Source organism: Oncorhynchus mykiss, chromosome 4 (genome assembly GCF_057628025.1).
Source record: "Oncorhynchus mykiss isolate SJ-2025 chromosome 4, ASM5762802v1, whole genome shotgun sequence".
Taxonomy (NCBI): Eukaryota; Metazoa; Chordata; class Actinopteri; order Salmoniformes; family Salmonidae; genus Oncorhynchus; species Oncorhynchus mykiss.
The window spans coordinates 35,341,302-35,367,070 of record NC_143025.1 but is presented as its reverse complement, the minus strand read 5'-3'; the positions used below and the strand labels follow the sequence as shown (position 1 = coordinate 35,367,070).

Sequence of the window (25,769 nt, the reverse complement as noted above, 5' to 3'; positions counted from 1 at the left end):
TGCCCCCCCCCCCCGAACCCTCTGAACCCCACACACCCTGACCCACCTCCTGCTCGAAGTGATCAGAGCATCGACAAGGACAGGAGGGAGTCTGTCTATGGAGCCCCTATAGATGTCCATATCCATGCAATTTATGCCAACATCAGATACAATACTATAGGATTTGACTCTGACCCATCCTTCTGTAAAGATTGGAGAATGAAGAGAGGAAGGGAGAATAAGGTATGCTGTTATTTTGAAAGTAGGAATGTGTTGTATGTGCTCTATTCCCATTCAACCATGAAGGAATAACCATAGTGACTGTAACCAGAGCTAGACATTTTTCTTCTCAGAGACCAAAACCATGTCAGTCACAGCCCTCTACAAAGCAACCTTAAAATGTCATAGCCCTCTATACTAAAAAGCAACATTGGAATACTGCTCTAAAACTTTGGATTAAAATGTACTGTATGGTTATTATTATATTCACATTCATTTACAAGCAGGGATTAGAGTTATACCCCTTAAATGAAGACAGAGAAATTCCACAAGGACAATGACACCTCCCAATCCCATTCTGTGTCCCCACTTGCTTCAAGATGTCCACCATTGTTTCTGAACCCAAGAAAGCGAAGTTAACTGAACTAAATGACTATCGCCCAGTAGAACACAATTCTGTCATCATGCTTTGAAAGGCTAGTTAGGAACATATCACCTCCACCTTACCCGACACGCTAAACACACTACAATTGGCATACTGCCCCAACAGATCCACGGATGACGCAATCACCATCGCACTGCACACTGCTCTATTCCATCTGGACAAGAGGAACACCTATGTAAGAATGTTGTTCATCGACTACAGCTCAGCATTTAACACCATAGTGCCCTCCAAGCTAATCACTAAGCTCGGGGCCCTGGGTCTGAACCCTGCCCTGTGAAACTAGGTCCTGGACTTCCTGACAGGCTGACCCAGGTGGTGAAGGCAGGCAACAACACCACCGCTACACTGATCCTCAACAGGGAGCCCAACATGGGTGCGTGCTCAGCCCCCTCCTGTACTCCCTGTTCACCCATGACTGCATGGCTACGCACGTCTACAACTCAATCATCAAGTTTGCAGACGACACTACAGTGGTAGGCTTAATTACTAACAATGATGAGACAGCCTACAGGGAGGAGGTGAGGGCCCTGGTGGAGTGGTACCAGGAAAATAAACTCCCTCAAACTTGAAAGTGTATTTCAGAGTTTCTTCTGGATCAAAAAGTGGCTTAGCTAGTGGGTGTGGAAGGGGGCATGGCAATGGATGTGGTCGGCCAATTGCCGTGGCTGAATTTTGGAGAACATTTTAGAGGCTCCCATCTTGGCGGTGTAGAGAAAATGTTACAGGTTTAAAGCAAATTTCCTGCGTTTCTACATATTCTGCCATGGAGCTGAGAGAAAATGTTGCCGTCTTAACACTCATTTCCTGCAATTTTATGCATTTGCCATGGCTAAGGATGTGTTCTTATAACAAAATACATACTGCTAAATTAATTGTTTTGGGAACTTACATTTCTCCCAGACTGTTTAGCTTTTATTCTGGTGATAAAAATATCGAGATACATTATCTTTTCTACATGTTGTATATCTGTTTTGGTCATTTAAGCTTACACTGAAAACGGTTTTCCATCCCAAAAATGTATTTAGTTTTTTACATTGTTTGAACTGAGGCGGCCCCAAAAAATACATACATATTCTTCATACAATTCAGTATGGTATAATGGTACAAATGGTATAATGACAGTAAATATGAATTCTCCAGTCACAACAAGTGCGGAGTTCCAAAGTCAGATTATAAGGCTACTATTATCTAGTATTATCCACTTTTAAAAAATGTTTTACCTTTATTTAACTAGGCAAGTCAGTTAAGAACAAATTCTTATTTTCAATGATGGCCTAGGAACAGTGAACTGCCTGAACTGCCTGTTCAGTGGGAGAACGACAGATTTGTACCTTGACAGCTCAGGGATTTGAACTTGCAACCTTCCGGTTACTAGTCCAATGCTCTAACCACCAGACTACCCTGCCAATTGCCGTAAACAGTGTGGTAAAGATGGGTATAAACAGGTAAGTGACAAAATAATGAAACACCAACATAAAGTGTATTAATACGACATTGGGCCACCATGGGCCAGAACAGCTTCAATGCACCTTCACATAGATTCTACAAGTGTCTGGAACTCTATTAGAGGAATGCGACACCATTCTTCTATGAGAAATTCCATGATTTGGTGTTTTGTTGATGGCGGTGGAAAACAGAGGTGCATAAAGATGGCGGCCAGCATGCACTTACCACAAATTCCAAGTTCGCTAAACTCCTAAAAAAAAAATGATGGTCATTAGCAGAGTATACATGATCCCAATTTTAGCTTTAAGATGCTGGCAATTATTGGCACATTAAACCATATCGCGCTCCCTACTGTAGTTTATAAACTCAGTGGATAGTGAAAATGTCAAGAACTTTGAACGTTTCTTCAAGTGCAGTCTCAAAACTATCAAGCACTATGATGAAACTGGCTCTCATGAGGACCGCCACACTAAAAGAAGACCAAGAGTTACCTCTGCTGCAGAGGATACGTTCATTAGAGTTACCAGGCTCAGAAATTGCAGCTCAAATACATGCTTCACAGAGTTCAAGTTACAGACTCATCCCAACATCAACTGTTCAGAGGAGACTGCGTGAATCAAGCCTTCGTGGTAGAATTGCTTAAAAAACACCACTACTAAAGTACACAAATATGAAGAAGAGACTTGCTTGGGCCGAGAAACACGAGCAATCAACATTAGATCAGTGGAAAACTGTCCTTTGGTCTGATGAGTCCAAATTTTAGATTTCTGGTTCCAACCGCCATGTCTTTGTGAGGTGCAGAGTAGGTGAACGGATAATCTCTGCATGTGTGGTTCCCACCGTGAAGCACAGAGGAGGTGTGATGGTGTGGGGGTACTTTGCTGGTGACACTGTTTGTGATGTATTTAGAATTCAAGGCACACTTAACCAGCATGGCTACCACAGCATTCTGCAGCGATATGCCATCCCATCTGGTTTGCGCATAGTGCGACTATCATTTGTTTTTCAACAGGACAATGACCCAACACACCTCCAGGCTGTGTAAGGGCTATTTTACCAAGTAGGAGAGTGATGGAGTGCTGCATCAGATGACCTGGCCTCCACAATCACCCGACAATGTAGAAAATAGTAAAAATAAAGAAAAACCCTTGAATGAGTAGGTGTCCAAACTTTTGACTGGTACTGTATATGTTTTGATAAAGTTTGAATAACAACTAAAGTAGCCAAATAACTTCTTACAATTAAGCATGTTAATCTGCTTTACAAGGGTTGTAGAGCCTAACTGGCATACATAAGCACTGCCTGAGTTTCAAGTTTGGGGAAGATAATTTTCACAATGAAAACTGATTTAAAGATAGTTTGCATTCAATTTCAATGCTAAATGCATTAACTCCAGTAACATGAATTTGCCCAATTATAATACAACTCAAGTTTTCAAATTCTAAATAACAATTCCATTTAAATTATTTTTATTTTCCAATTCAATTCCAATTCAGACAGTCTGAATTCCAATTCCATTCCAGGGATGATTTTCTTTTACAATATGACAATTTAAATCCAATTCAATTCCAATAAAAAAATATATGATTGCTACAATTCCAATTGAATTCCAAGTAAATTCTCCACTTCCTGCTTGAATTCCAGAATTGAATTTGAAATTAAATTGGAATTGATCCCAACCCTGATGTTCTCATGACATGGCTTTAACGTTTTCTCCATGATTTGGGATTCAATTGGAACTTTATCTAACATTGTAGGAACGGTCACTCTTTACTGGATTACCACTTACCAGCCTCTCTTTAAAGATCATGGACCGCAGCCATTTGAAGTCGAGAGCTTTGAAGGCAGAGAGAACGAAGAGGGAGTCCTGTTCGTAGCGTTCAGTCTTCTGGATGGCTCCCTCTGGGTAGGTGATACGCATAGTGGTCCGGGAGCCCACATCTTTCTCATAGCCACTCACTGGGGCCTCGTTCAACCTGCAACACACAGGTCAACTGGGACTAGGAATCTATAAACATATGGTTCTCACAATCACTGGCTCTTACTCAATTGGTCTTTCCTTAATTCCTCGTATCCTCTCTCTTCGCCTCCTTCTCAAGACATATTGGAGAAGGTCAGAACTTCGGCTGTTCTCCTCTAGTGCTCTTGAGAAGGAGGCGAGGATAGAGGATGTAAGGAATCTAGAAAATATTATTTAAGAACCCTGGAGGTGATGTGCCTTTTAATACTGACCTTGCAATCACATTGTACTCGTCAATCCTTGCACCCATAGACTTGTTGGTCAGAATAGCACCATTTCCCATGATTATACACTTTTTACAACTCAGACTAGAAGAGCAGGAAAAGAACAGCAGAAAAACAACATTTCTGTGAGGTTTGTGAAGAGAGGAAAATGACAAGTACTGCAGTGATTTATTCTGATATTATGTGTAGTTGTGCAATTGCTATCAGGTTACCTGACAGCATTATGTAGTAGAGAATGTGACCTCTGTTAAGTCTGAGCTCTACATTCCAGGTGGAAAATTAAACACATTCCCAATTTCCTTAGTTGATGATATCAGGTCGGCAAATAATGGTTGTGGAAAGAACCAAGCCCTTAACAAGACAAAACACTGGAAAATAAGCAGATGGTAGAACATATTTCTTGCCTGGTCCCAGATCTGTTTGTGCTGTCTAGCCAACTTATATGGTTGTTTTGGCGTGACAATGACCAAAAATTGGCAAATCAGCACAAACATATTTGGGACCAGGCTAGAATATTTCTGAGTAAGCCGAGAGTTTGCATACTGGAGGTTAGTTTCTGAATGTCTTGAGAAGCAGGCATGACCCTTTAAACACCCCAAGATGCCCCCTGATGTTGCTGAGTTAGAGGTGTGAAATACCTGTCCAGCTCATCTTCCAGACCATAGCTCTTTGTGGCTGTCAGAATATTATCTATGATCTTTTCTGAGGAGAGAAGAAAATATTTTTAAACCAGCACATTCTCTGGGCAGCAATCCTTGGACCCAAAGGAATGAGGTTACATCAGGTTTCCCCAAGGATAATGCCCCCACTATGTTAAAGATCATTTAAAAAACAATACAATTATAAATAAAAAAAACACTATAGTAAATACTACAGTAATATCCGCAAAAACACTAAATTAATTACTATAGTATTTACAACAGTTTTTACTAAAGTAATACTACAGTATTTATACTGTGACTCGTTTCAGGAAACTAGACGTATGTCGCGCATCACTTCACAGGAGAGCCATTTGACCTAAACTTTTGTTTTATCAAAATATTTTTTGGGGGGCAGAAATATCTTCTGGAACATGTGAAATTTCATGTGACTTAATAACAAACTTGTACGCCATCTGTAAATATGAATACAATTGTTAAATTACGAGCCTAGTTTGTTTAGCCACCAAAATATATAGGAAACTTCCGGCTAGTCAAGATTGGCTGAGATAATGAGAGGGCTGGACAAGGCGAGACATGAGTTCGGATTTGTCTGCCATGTAGCACGCTTCTGTCTATAACATGAGCTGGTAGGTATGTGTAGCTAATCCTTTCTAACGCAGCTTTTTTGAACAATATCACGTAGTAAAACCGTAAAAAGCGAAAGTGTTGCTCTCAGGTTGAATTAGAGTATGAAAGCTAAGGAGACTGAGAAAATTCTGTCGTTTGATTGGAAATATGCAGAGGTAGTTGTAAAGAGAACACACAGAAGGCTATTGTATAAAACACCTGTCCCATGGGCAACCATGGCATCTGTGACAGAGAGGGAGAAGTGTCTATCCATGTATACAGGTAAGATAGTCTAGCTAGCTACAGTTGAAGTCGGAAGTTAACATACACCTTAGCCAAAAACATTTAAACTCAGTGTTTCACTAACAATAGTTTACATACACTCAATAAGTATTTGGTCAAATTGCCTTTAAATTGTTTAACTTGGGTCAAACGTTTCAAGTAGCCTTCCACAAGCTTCCCACAATAAGTTGGGTGAATGTTGGCCCATTCTGGTGTAACTGAGTCTGGTTTGTAGGCCTCCTTGCTCCCAAGAATGAACCAGACTTGTGAAGGTCTACAATTATTTTTCTGAGGTCTTGGCTGATTTCTTTAGATTTTCCCATGATGTCAAGCAAAGAGGCACTGAGTTTGAAGGTGGGCCTTGGAATACATCCACAGGTACACCTCCAATTGACTCAAATGATGTCAATTAGCCTACCAGAAGCTTCTAAAGCCATGACATCATATTCTGGAATTTTCCAAGCTGTTTAAAGGCACAGTCAATTGTGATACAGTGAATTATAAGTGAAATAATCTGTCTGTAAACAATTGTTGGAAAAATTACTTGTCATGCACAAAGTAGATGTCCTAACCGACTTGCCAAAACTATAGTTTGTTAACAAGAAATTTGTGGAGTGGTTGAAAAACAAGTTTTAATGACTCCAATCTAAGTGCATGTATACTTCCGACTTCAACTTCACATTTTCATATATTACACATTTCTAATTTTGTCAAAGTTGTTTATTTAAAGCTTACTGTTAGCTAGCTGGCTAACGTTAGCTAGCTGGCTCCCTAGCTAACGTTACGTCTATAATGTGTGTTACTTTAGTAATATTATTTGTATCTCAGATTTGTATCTCAGATCCATTTACATTGCTAGTTATAGTCTAATGTTAGCTAGCTAGCTAACATTGTAACTGGTTGGTTAGCTACCTGCAGATTCATGCAGGGTAGTAACGATATGAGTTGAGATTATGGTTCATTGTTTAGCTAGCTACATGTCTAAACAAAAGAGACCACTATGCAAGTAGCCATTTCAATAGAATCTTCATGATGTCACTGTGACAACTGTCAATAGACATGGCTGGTAAATTCGCTCTTGCTGTCTACTCCGATTTCAGAGCACTTGTCTGAGTGTGCCAGAGCGCAGAATAACTGACAAATTTACGAACACTCAACCCCCGTTGAATATGGCCGATGTCAGTAAACGTCAGCAAAAAAGTGTCATTAAATTGTTGCCAGCAGCACAGTTATGGTCACCAAAGCTCTGGATAACATAAAAACAGCCTAACCAGCTCTGCTAGGGGGAGTAAGCGAGCTCTTCTCTCATTTGTGTCTGGAAGTAGCTAGCAAGCTAGCCAACGATAGCCAGTTACCTTGAGTGCTTGACTGCTGTTGTTAGGTCAGAACGCTCGGCTCAACCCTACTCCTCGCCCAGAGTGTTCAGTGTGCGCTCTAAACGCCCCCTAGAGCGAAAAGCTCTGAATTTGCGAATGGACAATCTGACAATGCTCTGAGTTTACGAATGCCAAGAGCGCACTCTGGTACACCAGATTGAATTTACGAACACACCCGTAGTATAAACCAGCCTTAAGTCTTGAAATCTTGGGTTGTTTAGTACATGGCCTTACATGTGAATCCTTAAAGAGGTGAGTGGGGCTAGGGCTTAACAGGGTGTGAACGATGCTGAATGGGTGCAGACAAGGAGCTCTCCAGTAGGTGTACCAAAACATTCAAGGACCATCAACTTTCAAAGCATAATAACTTTCTCATTGTTCCTCAATTGCACGGTATGATAGACCATTTTCTAGCTCTGAGTCTCTACTTTTATCCAAGGTTAAAAACACCATTTCAAATTTTGCAAGATAAGACCAAATTGAGCCGGTCGGTCAACTATAGTAAACTTTACTACAGTATACTAGTCATGTCCACAAAAACACAACAGTGAATACTACAGTAAATCCCATAAAAACACTACAGTGAATACTATAGTATACTCCAGCAAAAACATTACAGTGAATACCATATTATATAAATATATTAACGCTTCAGTATTTAGAGCATAGTATTTTTCATATGGGCACTGGGAGGCCCTAAGTCTTTCTGTAAACTCTACAGTAAACAAATGCTCTCACTACCTCACTTTGTTTCTTGTCCTTACACACTGCTGGCCTTTATGCATCTTTGAAGTATGCTTCCCTTAAAATGAGATGCCCATCGTCTGCCTGTTCAACAACTCTTGCTATTTATCTAGTCAGTTATAGTTGGAATACATTATTTTATAGGAAGGAAAAACTTAAGTACTGTTTCCTAGTCCATACTTTCCCTGGGTCTTTCCACTATTTACATAGCCAGTTATTCTAGCAAGTCCTAGGGAGTAACTATGAAGTACAATTTCCTATAGTCCTTAGACGGAGATGCTCCTGTCTGCACAACAACACTAGCTAGGCCTATTTATATAGCCAGTTATTCTAGGAAGATATAAAAGGAAAGGAATGACTGCAATCCGGATGTTTTCTATACAATTGACAAGGGTAAATACACTTGGCCTATAATTCAGGAGATCAAGTTTAAATTAACAGTAATTGCCTAAACAATTGTGAGAGCTGAATCGCTGGACCATCTGTCACGAGATGAAAGTCCACATGATTTGACTGTATACTGTAGGCTTAGGCCAAGTAGGCTCCTTGCGCTATTCGTGATTATTGAGGTTAAACTAAATTGCCAGATCATTAAATTGCTATTAGGCACTTGTGTTCAATTCTCAGATGCAGTGGAGATCATAAAAACCATGACCCAAAGATGACCCATTTTAGCAAAATATGTTTTTCAGTTACCATACTTTTTGAAGATAATTATTACTGTAATTACGTCATGATGCATTTTTTTGAAAAATGGAATCAGCCCATTGTTAAAACAATATTGCCTATAGCAGTGTTTCCTAATGCTGGTCCTGGGGACACAACAGGTGCACATTTTAGTTTTTGCCCTAGCACCAAACCCACAATTTCACTAGTCAATAGTTTGATGATGAGTTGAACAGTGCAAAAACAAAAATGTGCACGCTTTTGGGTCCCCAGACCCTGGATTAGGGAACATTGACTATAGTGAATTATACTATAGTAGATTGTGTCACGGGATGTGTCAGTATGACACATGATTTTGAAAAAATTACACATCCCGTGACACAATCTACTATAGTATAATTGAGGATCACTCAGAGGCAGTGAAAAGCATCAATGTAGAGACAGTCTCAGCTCTGTCCAAAATGACTTGCATATCTGCATTGTGACTAACACTGGAGAGATGGGGAGGGAGAGGGCTGCATAATAAAAGGTATCCTTCTCCCAAAATAGTGCACTACTTTTGACCAGGGCCTATAGGGGTCTGGTTAAAAGTAGTGCACTATATAGGCAATAGGGTGCAATTTGGGATGCAGCCAGGGAGAAGAGTTGTTGACTACTGTGGTGATATCCTAGATATAAACAGACAAGATCAATCAGAATCATTTGAAAGGATTGTCTCTCCTTCCAGCCAAACCACACCGATGTTATCAGATGAGGGCTAGGCTACCATAGCACCATCCGCAAGGGTGAGGCACCTAGGCTAGGCACACTCCTGAAACAGCCCAATGTCTGACAATGAAGGACTCTAGTTCTGCCAACCAATCAATAACAAGACAAAGGCTTACAGTATGACCTTAATAATCTATGTTCAGGCAGAAGTGGAAACCACATGTTTAGTGTGATCCCTCAAACTGCCCTACTACCGAGTCACAGAACAGAAAACGCCCAGAATGTGTTGGTTAGTTGGGAGAATAGAGGGTGTTGGTTGGGCTTCCTGGTTCCTATCAGCCATGAGGATGAGGGCAGGCAGTCAGGCCACAAATAGCTCACTGATTATTACTGATTAATAGGTCTCTCTTACAGAAGAGATTACTTCAATAACCTGTATAAATAAAGGTTAAATTAAATAAAACTGCTTAGATGATGCAGTGTTGAAGACAGGGTAGTGGCTGGCTACATACTGTAGCTAATCATTCCACAACTAACATGTGTTTGGGTGGGAGTCTTGTGGCGTGAGGAACAAAGGTGTGGGGCTGAGACTGGGCTTTCCAATTAGGGCCTGAGACTGGTAGGCAGAAGGATCTGACAGTGGTCCTGTAGTGTGTTGGTGTTGCTCAATGTTAACTGTTCAGTATTACAGAGAAAGGGCATGGATGGAGTTTGGTATCAGATTCAGACATATTTCTATGAGAACACTAGTTAGCAAACACCCTTCCTCTAATACAGAGAACCAAGAACATAAAGGCATTTTCTGCACATGCAACATGGAGAGCTAGACTACAAAGTCATCCTCCTGATACCTTTCCAGGGATATCTATATATTTAGCACAATTTGAGCACACTGACACCATCATTATCGTCATTACATTTAGACAGATTTCTATTAAAACAGCTATAACATTGATATTTACGTCAAATTAACCCAAATGTGTAACATCAACTTTACAAGGGATTTGATGAGATTAAACACAAGTTAAATTGGTGATCACATTTTTTTTTTAAATACAGTGCCTTGCGAAAGTATTCGGCCCCCTTGAACTTAGCGACCTTTTGCCACATTTCAGGCTTCAAACATGAAGACATAAAACTGTATTTTTTTGTGAAGAATCAACAACAAGTGGGACACAATCATGAAGTGGAACGACATTTATTGGATATTTCAAACTTTTTTAACAAATCAAAAACTGAAAAATTGGGCGTGCAAAATTATTCAGCCCCCTTAAGTTAATACTTTGTAGCACCACCTTTTTCTGCGATTACAGCTGTAAGTCGCTTGGGGTATGTCTCTATCAGTTTTGCACATCGAGAGACTGAAATTGTTTCCCATTCCTCCTTGCAAAACAGCTCGAGCTCAGTGAGGTTGGATGGAGAGCATTTGTGAACAGCAGTTTTCAGTTCTTTCCACAGATTCTCAATTGGATTCAGGTCAGGTCTGGACTTTGACTTGGCCATTCTAACACCTGGATATGTTTATTTTTGAACCATTCCATTGTAGATTTTGCTTTATGTTTTGGATCATTGTCTTGTTGGAAGACAAATCTCCGTCCCAGTCTCAGGTCATTTGCAGACTCCATCAGGTTTTCTTCCAGAATGGTCCTGTATTTGGCTCCATCCATCTTCCCATCAATTTTAACCATCTTCCCTGTCCCTGCTGAAGAAAAGCAGGCCCAAACCATGATGCTGCCACCACCATGTTTGACAGTGGGGATGGTGTGTTCAGCTGTGTTGCTTTTACGCCAAACATAACGGTTTGCATTGTTGCCAAAAAGTTCAATTTTGGTTTCATCTGACCAGAGCACCTTCTTCCACATGCTTGGTGTGTCTCCCAGGTGGCTTGTGGCAAACTTTAAACAACACTTTTTATGGATATCTTTAAGAAATGGCTTTCTTTTTGCCACTCTTCCATAAAGGCCAGATTTGTGCAATATACGACTGATTGTTGTCCTATGGACAGAGTCTCCCACCTCAGCTGTAGATCTCTGCAGTTCATCCAGAGTGATCATGGGCCTCTTGGCTGCATCTCTGATCAGTCTTCTCCTTGTATGAGCTGAAAGTTTAGAGGGACGGCCAGGTCTTGGTAGATTTGCAGTGGTCTGATACTCCTTCCATTTCAATATTATCGCTTGCACAGTGCTCCTTGGGATGTTTAAAGCTTGGGAAATCTTTTTGTATCCAAATCCGGCTTTAAACTTCTTCACAACAGTATCTCGGACCGGCCTGGTGTGTTCCTCGTTCTTCATGATGCTCTCTGCGCTTTTAACGGACCTCTGAGACTATCACAGTGCAGGTGCATTTATACGGAGACTTGATTACACACAGGTGGATTGTATTTATCATCATTAGTCATTTAGGTCAACATTGGATCATTCAGAGATCCTCACTGAACTTCTGGAGAGAGTTTGCTGCACTGAAAGTAAAGGGGCTGAATAATTTTGCACGCCCAATTTTTCAGTTTTTGATTTGTTAAAAAAGTTTGAAATATCCAATAAATGTCATTCCACTTCATGATTGTGTCCCACTTGTTGTTGATTCTTCACAAAAAAATACTGTTTTATATCTTTATGTTTGAAGCCTGAAATGTGGCAAAAGGTTGCAAAGTTCAAGGGGGCCGAATACTTTCGCAAGGCACTGTATAAGTGAGGGGCAGCAAGAAATGCTTTGCTTTGCTGTGATCCCTGCATAGCTAGTAGAAACAGTGAGGTTCTTCTCAATAAGGCCAGTATTTGGACATTGTGTACTGTCCCTCATCTAAGCAGTGACCCAAAGCACTACCTCCCTGTAGTTGAGCTAGTGGTCAACAGTGTCCTCTCCCAGGGACTCCCCATTCCTCATGGTCATCCAAAATGAAATAGATCTAAAATGGAGGTCGATACCTTGCATTTTCATTCCAAAGGGTGGGAAGAATTTGCTGATTTTGGCGAATCGTCTAAAATTCGGATCAAGGAACATGGGGGCTGGTTTAGTGAACCTGGAGATAGAGAAAAACAGAGAGAGCACAATATATAACAAGTGAGAGTGAGACTAATGAGAATTAACAGGCCATAAATACAGTGCATTCGGAAAGGATTCAGACCCCTTGACTTTTTCCACATTTTGTTATGATACAGCCTTATTCTAAAATTGATAAAATAGTTTTTTCCCTCATCAATCTACACACAATATCCCATAATGACAAAGGAAACACAGGTTTAGACAATTTTTCAAATTCATTAAAAAGCACCTTTGGCAGTGATTACAGCCTGAAGTCTTCTTGGGAATGACACTACAAGCTTGGCACACCTGTATTTGGGGAGTTTCTCCCATTCTACTCTGCAGATCCTCTCAAGCTCTGCCAGATTGGATGGGGAGGGTGGCTGCCCATTTATTTTCAGGTCTCTCCAGAGATGTTCGATCAAGTTCAAGTCCGGACTCTGGCTGGGCCACTCAAGGACAGTCAGAAACTTGTACCCAAGGCCACTCCTGCGTTGTCTTGGCTGTGTGCTGTTAGGTTCTAATTCTCAGAGTAAATAACTCAACGGACACTATGAAAGCTTAACCAAGTTTAATTCTTCCCAGAGGATCAATACAGCTGCATTTGGCAAAACATGTTTCCACCACCACAAGTATATATACTCCAATGTAGGCACTCCTTCTCTCTAATCTATCATGGTTTGACAGGAAGAGGGTAATAAACCATAATTTCTTCCGGATTGGATTTTTCTCTGACTTTCGCCTGCAACATCAGTTCTGTCATACTCACAGACAATATCTTTACAGTTTTGGAAACGATTCTAGCATCTTTTCCTGACAAAATATCCCGATGAATGAAAATACTGCCCCCTAACACCAAGAGGTTTTAAGGGGATCTGACCTGACCTCAACCCCTCAGTTGCCTAATACACATATGTCCATCCATATCCTCTATAGCAATCCTGTGACTTCCTCCCATCCACCCACCACATTCCAAAGCCATCTGGCTCCTGCAGATAACCATCAATGTCTGATGGAAAAACTAGTCTCTAGGATAGCAATGTTCCAAGTTTAACACAGCATCCAACAGTCCCCCCATTTTGAACATTTTAACTCCACACTGTTCAACATTACATACACTTGGAAATTACATATAAATGAACAAACAATAATAATAAAACATGAACAAAAAAATAAATAAAACATGATTATAAATGAACAAACAATGATAACAAAACATTCACCGTGAGGTTTACAAACTCAGAGACGTATGGCCTCTATGCATGGTGTGATCATAAAACAATCTTATTTCCATCTCTCATCACACAACAGAATGACATTCCAGCTGAAGCTGGTGGCTTCCTCCACTTCAGCTAGAGCTGCTTTTAGTTTCTCCACTTTCTCCTTCTGGTTCCTAAGAGAGTGAGAGCATAAGACTTGATGGCGCTGACAGAGATGGTCGCCTTGCTTCAGGTCCTCAGAAAACTATGCAGTTTTTTTTATTTTTTTATGTACTATTTCTTACATTGTTAGCTCAGAAAATTTCAGGTGTTATTACATACAGCTGGGAAGAACTATTGGATATAAAAGCGATGTCTACTTACCATCATTACGACCAGGAATACGTCTTACCCGAAACGGATCCTTTGTTCGGACCTCCACCCTGGACATGTGATCTTATCCCAGAGGCCGACCCAAAACAAAGTGGTCGCCGCAGGAGAGGCAGACGGAGTGGCCTCTTGGTCAGACTCAGAAGGCGAGCACACCATCCACCGCTTCGTAGCATATTACTCACTAATGTCTAATCTCTAGATAACAAGGTGGACGAAATTAGGGCATGAGTTGCCTTCCAGAGAAACATCAGAGATTGTAACATTCTGTCTGTTTCATGGAAACTGCTCACTCGGGATACGTTGTCAGAGTCGGTAAAGCCACCCGGTTTCTTCATGCAACGCGCCAACAGAAACAAACATCTCTCTGGTAAGAAGAAGGGCGGGTGTGTATGCCTTATGATTAACGACTCATGGTGTAATCACAACATACAGGAACTCAATTCCTTTTGTTCACCTGACTGATTGTAAGTATTCCTTACAATCAAATGCCGACCGCATTATCTTCAAGACAATTCTCTTCGATTATAGTCACAGCCGTGTATATCCCCCCCAAGCAGATACCTCGTCGGCCCTGAAAGAACTTCACTGGACTCTATATAAACTGGAAACCATACTTGCTGAGGCTAACCTAAGATCAAAGCTAACCTAAGATCAATACTACCTTAATTCTATCAGCATATCGAATGAGTGACACGAGCTGGCAGAATTCTGGATCATTGCAACTCGAACTTCCGCAATGCATACAAGGCCATGAATCCATGTTGTTGCTCCCAGTCTATAGACAGAACCTAAAACAGGAAACGCCCGTGCTCAGGTCAATACAACGCTGGTCTGACCAATCAGATTCCACGCTATAAGATTGCTTCGATCACGTGGACTGGAATATGTTTCGGATAGCCTCAGACAACAACATTGATGTATACGCTGACTCATACCCGCTGTGACTATTAAAACCTTCCCTACCAGAAAACATGGATTAATGGCAGCATTTGCGCAAAACTGAAAGCGCGAACCACCGCTTTTAATCATGGCAAGGCAACTGGAAACATGACCGAATACAAACAGTGTAGCTATTCCCTCTGCCAAGGCAATCAAACAAGCAAAGCATCAGTATAGAGACAAAGTAGAGTTGCAATTCAACGGCTCAAACACGAGACGTACATGGCAGGGTCTACAGACAATCACGGATTACAAAAAGAGAATCAGCCCCATTGCGGACATCAACGTCCTGCTCCCAGACAAATTAAACAACTTCTTTGCACGCTTTAAGAACAATGCAGTGCCACTGACACGGCCCGCCACCAAAGCCTATGGGCTCTCCTCCTCCAACGTGAGTAAAACATTTAAACGTGTTAACCCTTGCAAGGCCGCCGGCCCAGACGGCATCCCTAGCCGCGTCCTCAGAGCATGCGCAAACCAGCTGGCTGGTTTGTTTAAGGACATATTCAACCAATCCCTATCCCAGTCTGTTGTCCCCACATATCCCCACAAGGTAACTGAACTAAATGACTATCGCCCCATTGCATTCACTTCTGTCATCATGAAGTGCTTTGAGAGACTAGTCAAGGATCATATCCCCTCCACCCTACCTAATGCCCTAGACCCACTCCAATTTGCTTACCGCCCCGATAGGTCCACTGACAATGCAATCACCATCCACTGCCCTATCCCATCTTGACAAGAGGAATACCTATGTAAGAATGCTGTTCATTGACTACAGCTCAGCATTTAACATCATAGTACCCTCCAAACTCGTCATTAAGCTCGAGACCCTGGGTCTCGACCCTGCCCTGTGCAACTGGGTCCTGGACTTTCTGACGGCCCGCCCCCAGGTGGTGAAGGTAGGAAACAACTTCTCCACCCCGCTGATTCTCAACACTGGGGCCCCACAAGGGTGCGTTCTCAGCCCTCTCCTGTACTCCCGGTTCACCCATGACTGTGTGGCCATGCACGCTTCCAACTCAATCATCAAGTTTGCAGACGACACTACAGTGGTAGGCCTAATTACTAACAACGAGGAGACGGCCTACAGGGAGGAGGCGAGGGCCCTCGGAGTGTGGTGTCAGGAAAATAACCTCTCACTCAACGTAAACAAAACAAAGGAGATGATCATCAACTACAGGAAACAGCAGAGGAAGCACCCTCCCCATCCACGTCGACGGGACAGTAGTGGAGAAGGTGGAAAGTTTTAAGTTCCTCGGCATACACATCACAGACAAACTGAAATGGTCCACCCACACAGACGCCCTGGTGAAGAAAGCGCAACAGCACCTCTTCAACCTCAGGAGGCTAAAGAAATTTGGCTTGTCATCTAAAACACTCACTAACTTTTACAGATGCACAATATGTCGGGCTGTATCACCGGCTGGTACGGCAATTTCACCGCCTTCATCCGCAAGGCTCTCCAGAGGGAGAGCGCATCAACCGGGGACAAACGACTTGCCCTCAAGGACACCTACAGCACCCGATGTCACAGGAAGGCCAAAAAGATCATCAAGGACAACAACCACCCAAGCCACTGCCTGTTCACTCCTCTATCATCCAGAAGGCGAGGTCAGTACATGTGCATCAAAGCTGGGACCGAGAGACTGCAACACAACTTCTATCTCAAGGCTATCAGACTGTTAAACAGCCATCCCTAACATAGAGAGGCTGCTGCCAACATACAGATTCAAATCTCTGGCCACTTAAATAAATTGACTTAATAAAGGTATCACTAGTCACTTGAAATAACGCTATTTTAATAATGTTTACATATCCAACATTACTCATCTCATATGTATATACTGTATTCTATACCATCTACTGCATCTTGCTTATGTCGCACGCCATCGCTCATCCATATATTTATATTGTGGCAAAGAAGGGGGTCGAGTGATAAATGGCAGATATGTGAGAGCAGAACTAATAAACGGGCTCTGCCCGATCACTAAAATGGCCACTCCAATCAGAACTACAGATCACAAAATGGCCGACCGCCAAAACTACAAGTCACAAAAGCAAGGGGAACCCTCAGAAGGTGGAGCCGACCCACAGATAAAGGGTCAAGAAAAACCAGGAAGAGGAAGAGAGAGGGCAGGAAGGATCCATGAACAATAGAGAAAGAGACAAAAGAGATTGGCTCGATTTACCGTGTATGAGCTGGACTGTTTTGGACTTACCTGTTGGCGTTTGGACCTGGACCTACCGAGAACCCGATTCGTGTACCGAACCCTGCTATCCTTGACCTTGCCTACAGCCTGGGTGGACCATGACGGAGAAAGAAACACACAGGTACTGTCCTGTTCGAAATAACTCTCATTCTTGGGTGATTTGGTGACAGTTTCCCCACTTAATTTGCGACAAACGCTCCTAACCTTGAAGATGTTTGCCACAATATGTACATATTCTTTTCATCCCTTTACATTTGTGTGTATAAGGTAGTTGTTGTGAATTTGTTAGATTACTTGTTAGATATTACTGTAGAGTCGGAACTAGTAGCACAAGCATTTCACTACACTCGCATTAACATCTGCTAACCATGTGTATGTGACCAATACAATTTGAATTGATTTGATTTGTAAAGCTACAAAAAGACACACAAAACATAACAGTATTAACAATGTGGTAAGCTATGCTTAATTATGCATGCATGAAAACCAAAGTCTGAGACCATGACAATTCCTACTCTCTCTTCACCTGACTCTATGCCTCCAGGATACTTTTCTGCTGGATTCCACAAAAATGAATGCCCTAAAAAGCCTCCTCATGCTTTCACCTAGACTTCCCCTTTACGGCCCCAGGTTCCGAGAGGTGTTCCCAAGCCATGTCATTTTCACTTTGTTCCCCATCTCCTCCATTGCCACCTGATAAACACATGGTTATCCCTAATCAATGCTAAATCCTCTTGAGGTAACTCAACACTGTACATGCTTTCACATCAATGCCTTCAAAATGTTGTTTAGAGTACAATTACCCCAACTGTCTATCCTCTTTCATATGATGCATTAACCAATAAAGCAGCTAACCCAAACCAACTATGATGTTTAAAAGTAGCTCCCAAACCCAACCCATCTGCATGTCTACAGTGGAATCTAGTCTCCCTCTCTCTCTCTTTAGCTCTGCTTCCTCTGTCATGGTGTCTTCAAGCTCACCCATTATGCAGCTGGACCTCATGTAAGAACTATGCACCCACCAAGCAGAGACATGGCGATCTTTACCGCTGCAGGTGCAGTAAGGAGTACTGTGTGTGGACCAGACCAACACTGTCACAAACCCCCTGCCTGGTGTATCTTGATGTACACTCAATCTCCAGAATTCAGCCCGTGCCCTCGGTAATCTCCTGCTCCTCCTGTGCTGCTTTCACCTGAGGATATACACACTGCAACACATGGGTCATTTCCTGACAACATAGACTCTCCTCTTATGGCAAGATCACTAATTTGTGACATTTGAATAACAGCCACCCCTGTACTCCCATCGGTCTCCCAGTTACCAAGCCATGTGGCACGAGTCCTCAAACTGATATCCCAACAATGCTACTAAGGAACCCCTGCTACTACTAACATGGCCCATGACTCTAGCCTCCTTCAGTTAAATTCCCTACAGCGACTTCTGTGAGAATAACTCCTGAATGTAATCTGTCAAGTGTTTTCCGACTGTTAGAAATTGGAAAAGATATTTAATGAGTTGGAACAATATCCAACCTAACCAAACTCTGAGTCACAGGTTTCTTGAATGTTTACCATAGTGTCTGAAATGCCACCACTATCTCTTCTACTCTCACCATGATCTGGGTATGTGTAATGTTCAATTTAGCTTCACAATAGCCCCTATATTGCGCACAGTTCACTGTCTTCCCTCTCCTGTAACAATATACATAGTCTCTGGGAACAAAACCCCTCAACCACCACGGCCTTCATTTATGATCCCCTACAGATCCCCACTGCAGTCACGTTCCATCCCACTTAACAGCCCTATGTAAACATTCAGTCTCAAACACCTCGCCTCCTGCTACAGATACATCTGCACATATACCATTCCATCTAACCCATAACACACGAGTCACTACTACTAATGCACTTCTACAGTTATAAACATACTAAAACATTCTCAAATCAATTAGTCAAGATACATCAGTCCCTCCTCTGGAACAATGAAAACCTAAAAACATATTGACTTGAAAAGGAAAGAGAAAAAAAATACATGTTTAATACCTTCACACCACCCTTGATGCGACTAAAACTGGGGGACAAACCGTCCATCCGTTAAGTTGTCTTCCCATGTTATGCTGGACCCATGCCCTCTCCTTAATTCATTTTCATCCTTGGGCGTTATCGCAAAACACAGACTACACAGACTTGTATGCAATTCATTGTACAGTATCATCCAGCCATCTCTACGTATCCATGTGATTTAACATTACAATTCTGATGACATGGTAAAACAAAAGAGAACAAAAAAAAAAACCTTCATGATTGACCCAAGCTATCATCCAGTGAGTTCTCGAACAGCCTCACTGTCGGAGGATACTTAGAGATGAGGTTTCTGGAGCCTCCTTAGGCCTAATAAATTTGAGCAGCACCCCCACCCCTCACCGTTCAATAGTAACTATCTCTCGCTGCATCCGAATCATAACTAAAACATTTTTTATAAATTATCCAACCCAAATTCAGAATTCCTTAGTGCTTACTTTGATTCTATGACTCAAATTCAAGCTTCTCAACTTAGCACACATCATCCCGGATAGAATGTTCATTTATAAATGGAACCTTTTAGTGCCGGTAATAACTCTTCTCATTACAGCCCCCCTTTGTCCCTGGTTTCCTGTTGCAAGTGGCCTGGTAATGAAATATCAGTATCTGAAATCATACTTAGTCTACATCAAATCAAAGTTTATTTGTCACGTGCACCGAATACAACAGGTAGACCTTACAGTGAAATGCTTACTTACAGGCTCTAACCAATGGTGCGGGAAAAAAAGGTGTGTGTGTGTAGGTAAGTAAAGAAATAAAACAACAGTAAAAAGACATTTGTATTTGGCCTTGCTATTCTTTTTTTCAAACACCTTTTAGTCAGGCTTATTGAGGTAGTATGTACATGTAGGTATAATTAAAGTGACTATGCATATATGATGAACAGAGAGTAGCAGAAGTGTAAAAAGAGGGGTTGGCGGGTGGTGGGACACAACGCAGCTAGCCCGGTTAGCCAATGTGCGGGAGCACTGGTTGGTCGGGCCAATTTAGGTAGTATGTACATGAATGTATAGTTAAAGTGACTATGCCTTGCGGTCAGAGGCCGAGCAAGTGCCGTACCAGGCAATGATGCAACCGGTCAGGATGCTCTCGATGTTGCAGCTGTAGAACCTTTTGAGGATCTCAGGACCCATACCAAATATTTTTAGTTTCCTGAGGGGGAATAGACTTTGTCATGCCCTCTTCACGACTGTCTTGGTGTGTTTGGATCATTCTAGTTTGTTGTTGATGTGGACACCAAGGACCTTGAAGCTCTCAACCTGCTCCACTACAGCCCCGTCGATGAGAATCGGGGTGTGCTCGGTGCTCCTTTTCCTGTAGTCCACAATCATCTCAGTCTTGGTTACGTTGAGGGATAGGTTGTTATTCTGGCACCACCCGGCCAGATCTCTGACATCCTCCCTATAGGCTGTCTCGTCGTTGTCGGTGATCAGGCCTACCACTGTTGTGTCGTCAGCAAACTTAATGATGGTGTTGGAGTCGTGCCTGGCCATGCAGTCGTGGGTGAACAGGGAGTACAGGAGGGGTCTGAGCACGCACCCCTGGGGAGCTCCAGTGTTGAGGATCAGCATGGCAGATGTTTTGTTACCTACCCTCACCACCTGGGGGCGGCCCGTCAGGAAGTCCAGGATCCAGTTGCAGAGGGAGATGTTTAGTCCCAGGTTCCTTAGCTTGGTGATGAATTTTGAGGGTACTATGGTGTTGAACGCTGAGCTTTAGTCAATGAACAGCATTCTCACATTGGTGTTCCTTTTGTCTAGGTGGGAAAGGGCAGTGTGGAGTGCAATTGAGATTGCATCATCTGTGGATCTGTTTAGGCGGTATGCAAATTGGAGTGGGTCTAGGGTTTCTGGGATAATGGTGTTGATGTGAGCCATTACCAGCTTTTTAAAGCACTTCATGGCCATGGATGTGAGTGCTACGGGTCTGTAGTCATTTAGGCAGGCTGCCTTTGTGTTCTTGGGCACAGGGACTATGGTGGTCTGCTTGAAGCATGTTGGTATTACAGACTCAATCAGGGACATGTTGAAAATGTCAGTGAAGACACCTGCCAGTTGGTCAGCACATGCCCGGAGCACACGTCCTGGTAATCCGTCTGGCCCCGCAGCCTTGTGTATGTTGACCTGTTTAAAGGTCTTACTCACGTCAGGCCACGGAGAGCGTGATCACACAGTTGTCCAGAACAGCTGATGCTCTCATGCATGCCTCAGTATTGCTTGCCTCGACGCGAGCATAGAAGTGATTTAGCTCGTCTGGTAGGCTCGTGTCACTGGGCAGCTCGCGGCTGTGCTTCCCTTTGTAGTCTGTAATAGTTTGCAAGCCCTGCCACACCCAGCTCAATGTGAATGTTGCCTGTAATCCATGGCTTCTGGTTGGGGTATGTACATAAAGTCACTGTGGGGATGACGTCCTCAATGCACTTATTGATAAAGCCAGTGACTGATGTGGTGTATTGCTCAATGTCATCGGAGGAATCCCGGAACATGTTCCAGTCTGTGATAGCAAAGCAGTCCTGTAGTTTAGCATCTGCTTCGTCTGACCATTTTTCTTATAGACCGAGTCACTGGTACTTCCTGCTTCAATTTTTGCTTCTAAGCAGGAATCAGGAGGATAGAGTTGTGGTCGGATTTACCAAATGGAGGGCGAGGGAGAGCTTTGTTTGCACTGTGTAGACCCCCCCCCCCCTTCTCCCGGCACTTATCATTCTAGCGTGTCTTTTTCAGATAGCGTTTACAGTTCATCTTCCCAACAGCACATGTAACTCTTGCCTGTCCCATTTAATACCCTTGATAATGTCCTGATTTCAAAATCCAAATAGATACAGTTGAAGTCGGAAGTTTACATACAATTAGGTTGGAGTCATTAAAACTTGTTTTTCAACCACTCCACAAATTTCTTGTTAACAAACTATAGTTTTGGCAAGTCGGTTAGGACATCTACTTTGTGCATGACACAAGTCTGTTTTTTTTTTTTTTTTTTTTTTTTTTACAGACAGATTATTTCATTTATAATTCACTGTATCACAATTCCAGTGGGTCAGAAGTTTACATACACTAAAATGACTGTGCCGTTAAACAGCTTGGAAAATTCCAGAATATGATGTCATGGCTTTAGAAGCTTCTGATAGGCTAATTGACACCATTTGAGTCAATTGGAGGTGTACCTGTGGATGTATTTCAAGGCCTACCTTCAAACTCGGTGCCTCTTTGCTTGACATCATGGGAAAATCAAAAGAAATCAGCCAAGACCTCAGGAAAAAATTGTAGACCTCCACAAGTCTGGTTCATCCTTAGGAGTAATTTACAGGAGGAAATTGGCCAAAATTCACCCAACTTATTGTGGGAAGCTTGTGGAAGGCTACCTGAAACGTTTGCCCCAAGTTAAACAATTTAAAGGCAATGCTACCAAATACTAATTGAGTGTATGTAAACTTCTGACCCACTGGGAATGTACTGAAATAAATTGTTCTCTCCACTATTATTCTGACATTTCACATTCTTAAAATAAAGTGCTGATCCTAACTGACCTAAAACAGGGAATTTTTACTCTGAATAAATGTCAAGAATTGTGAAAAAACTGAGTTTAAATGTATTTGGCCAAGGTGTATGTAAACTTCCGACTTCAACTGTACATCCGTTTCTCCCACGTACACAAGTCTATCACCTGACCCTTTATCTCTCTCCACGTTCACTCAACATGCACGGACTCAGGACTCTGGTGCACTCCTGCCGCCTTTACCCAGGTGAATGGCTCGGACTCAGAAGTGTTAAAAGTCACTGTCGCATTGAGCGCCTTTGTCGCTCTTTCTTCAGCCGGTTACGGAGGTTTTTGAGGTTCTGTTAGATTAATTTACTTCTTATGTGTTCATTAACCAATTAAAATACTCAGTCTGTACCCAGAGTTTGTAAGGTTCTGGGGGAAATGAAACAGATGGAGACTAGTCAAAAATAGTCAGTGACGTTTATTCTCGAGAGGTCTGCATATCATTTCATGTACATTGGTTTATATACCTCTCATTACGTCATAAATGTCCCTCCTCCTCTAAGACAATGACACTGCTGTTTTTCAATTCCATTCCAACACATACATATTACTTAGCATATGCTACTACGTTACACAATCTACTGCAAGCCCAACAGTTTCTCCCCTCCCTGGTTGGGGACCAGACATCTTTACTGTTGTTAGTTTCACTGTGGTCACAGGTTGTCTGTTAACACTTCCTCTCCCAATGGTGTTCAGGGTATTTTAGATTTCTTCACTCCCGTCTATAATGCACACCTTCTATTAACTATTTTCCAAGGTAGCGCTACCCACTTCCCCGGATAATAGTTATGGTATTCGTACCTATGAATTGGTTACGGACCTTAATACCTTGTATTAGAACCTATACTATAGCATCTGCAAATGTATTACTGGAGAATATGGATGACTTAATGTCTTATTCCAGTATTGTGCCTTAAATATCACTGTTGTTGATAAACCACATCTCCAAAATTATTCACACTTCTCTTCCTATTTCCACATAATCTTTCATGATTCACCACCCCAACAGGGCAAAAAACCAACCTCTCTTTATTGCTATATAACCCGTTTTGAGGACGCAAACCTCGTCTAGCACAAAAACAGAGGCCTCAAACCTTACAATAGCGGACTCAAACCCTTATAATAGAGCTTGTTCAAACCTTTATACACACCCCCACACACACTCATACGCTGCGCTCTCACGGCCAGTGCAACTGAGACCTTCACCCTCTTGTTACAGGTTTAGAAGGGAACAAACCCCACCCGGGTCTTACCTGCAGAGCCAACTGTTCTAATTCTGAGGTTCTAATTCTCAGAGTAAATAACTCAAAGGACACTATGAAAGCTTAACTATGTTTAATTCTTCCCAGAGGATCAATACAGCTGCATTATACAAAACATGTTTCCACCACAAGTATAGTACTCCAGTTTAGGCACTCCTCCTTCTCTCCAATCCTTACATTGGGAAGGCAGGGTAGCCTAGTGGTTAGAGCATTGGGCTAGTAACCGAAAGGTTGCAAGTTTGAATCCCCGAGCTGGCAAGGTACAAATCTGTCGTTCTGCCCCTGAACAAGGCAGTTAACCCACTGTTCCTAGGCCATCATTAAAAATAAGAATTTGTTCTTAACTGACTTGCCTAGTTAAATAAAGGTAAACAAAAAAATAAACATCTTATGGTTCGACAGGAAGATGAAGTAATAGGGTAATAAACCATAATTTCACCCTTAAGGGGATCTGACCTGACCTCAACCCCTCATTTGCCTAATCCACATATGTCCATCCATATCCAATATAGCAATACTGTGACTTCCTCCTGTCCACCCAACACATTCCAAAGCCAACTGGGCCGTACAGATAACCATTAACCAGTCTCTAGGAAAGCAACATTTCAAGTTTAACACAGAACCCAACAGTGCTTATGGTCGTTGTCCTGTTGGAAGGTGAACCTTCGCCCCAGTCTGAGGTCCTAAGCACTCTGTAGCAGGTTTTCATCAAGGATCTCTCTGTACTTTGCACCGTTCATTTTTCCCTCGTTCCTGACTAGTCTCTGTCCCTGCCGCTGAAAAACATCCCCACAGCATGATGCCGCCTCCACCATGCTTCACCATAGGGCCAAAGAGTTTAATCTTAGTTTCATCAGAGCAGAGAATCTTGTTTCTCATGGTCTGAGAGACCTTTAGGTGCCTTTTGGCAAACTCCAAGCCGGCTGTCATGTGCCTTTTACTGAGGAATGGCTTCCGTCTGGCCACTTCACCATAAAGCCGTGAATGGTGGAGTGCTACAGAGATGGTTGTCCTTCTGGAAGTTTCTCCCATCTCCACAGAGGAATTCTGGAGCTCTGTCAGAAAGACCATTGGGTTCTTGGTCACCTCCCTGACCAAGGCCCTTCTCCCCTGACTGCTCAATTTGGCTGGGCGACTAGCTCTAGGAAGAGGTTTCAAACTTGGTGGTTCCAAACCTCTTCCATCTAAGAATGATGGAGGCCACCGTGTTCTTGGGGACCTTCAATGCTGCAGAAATGTTTTTGTACCCTTTCCCAGATCTGTGCCTTGACGCAATGCAGTCTCGGAGCTCTATGGACAATTCCTTCGACCTCATTGCTTGTTGACTACTCTGACATGTACTGTCAACTGTGGGACCTTATATACACAGGTGTGTGCCTTTCCAAATCATGTCAAATCAGGTGGACTGAAATCAAGTTGAAGAAACATCTCAATGATGATCAATGGAAACAGGATGCACCTGAGCTTAATTTCGAGTCTCATAGCAAAGGGTCTGAATACTTATTTAAATAAGGTATTTCAGTTTTTTATTTTTAATACGTTTGCAAACATTTCAAAAACGCTGTTTTCACTTTGTCGTTATGGGTTATTGTGTGTGAGGACTTTTTTAAATATATATTTTAGAATAAGGCTGTGACGTAACAAAATGTGAAAAAAGGGAAGGGGTCTGAACACTTTCCGAAAGCAGTGTCCAGACACCAACTAGACAGACAGAACCCCCATGTGGACGTAAGGCAGGAG

The 25,769-nt window shown here is 42.3% G+C and overlaps 1 protein-coding gene across 33 annotated transcripts in view; it reads right to left on the bottom strand.

Annotated features, from left to right (window-relative positions):
- LOC110521738 (CMP-N-acetylneuraminate-beta-1,4-galactoside alpha-2,3-sialyltransferase) overlaps positions 1–25,769 on the bottom strand; it is a 112,918-nt gene that overhangs the window by 47,958 nt on the left and 39,191 nt on the right. For 31 of the 33 annotated variants that reach the window (XR_016495223.1, XR_016495215.1, XR_002473195.3 and 28 more), the window contains 4 exons: positions 12,302–12,396; positions 4,972–5,035; positions 4,322–4,417; positions 3,879–4,065 (listed from right to left, as the gene is read on the bottom strand). Coding sequence is in view for 15 of the 33 variants with exons in the window: in XM_021599561.3 (XP_021455236.2) it covers positions 3,879–4,065; positions 4,322–4,417; positions 4,972–5,035; positions 12,302–12,396 (442 nt within the window). In the remaining 18 variants the exon portion in view is untranslated. Of the gene's footprint in view, positions 1–3,878; positions 4,066–4,321; positions 4,418–4,545; positions 4,685–4,971; positions 5,036–12,301; positions 12,397–25,769 lie in introns of those variants that run through there. The other 2 variants (XR_016495230.1, XM_090231913.1) reach the window with 1 other exon arrangement.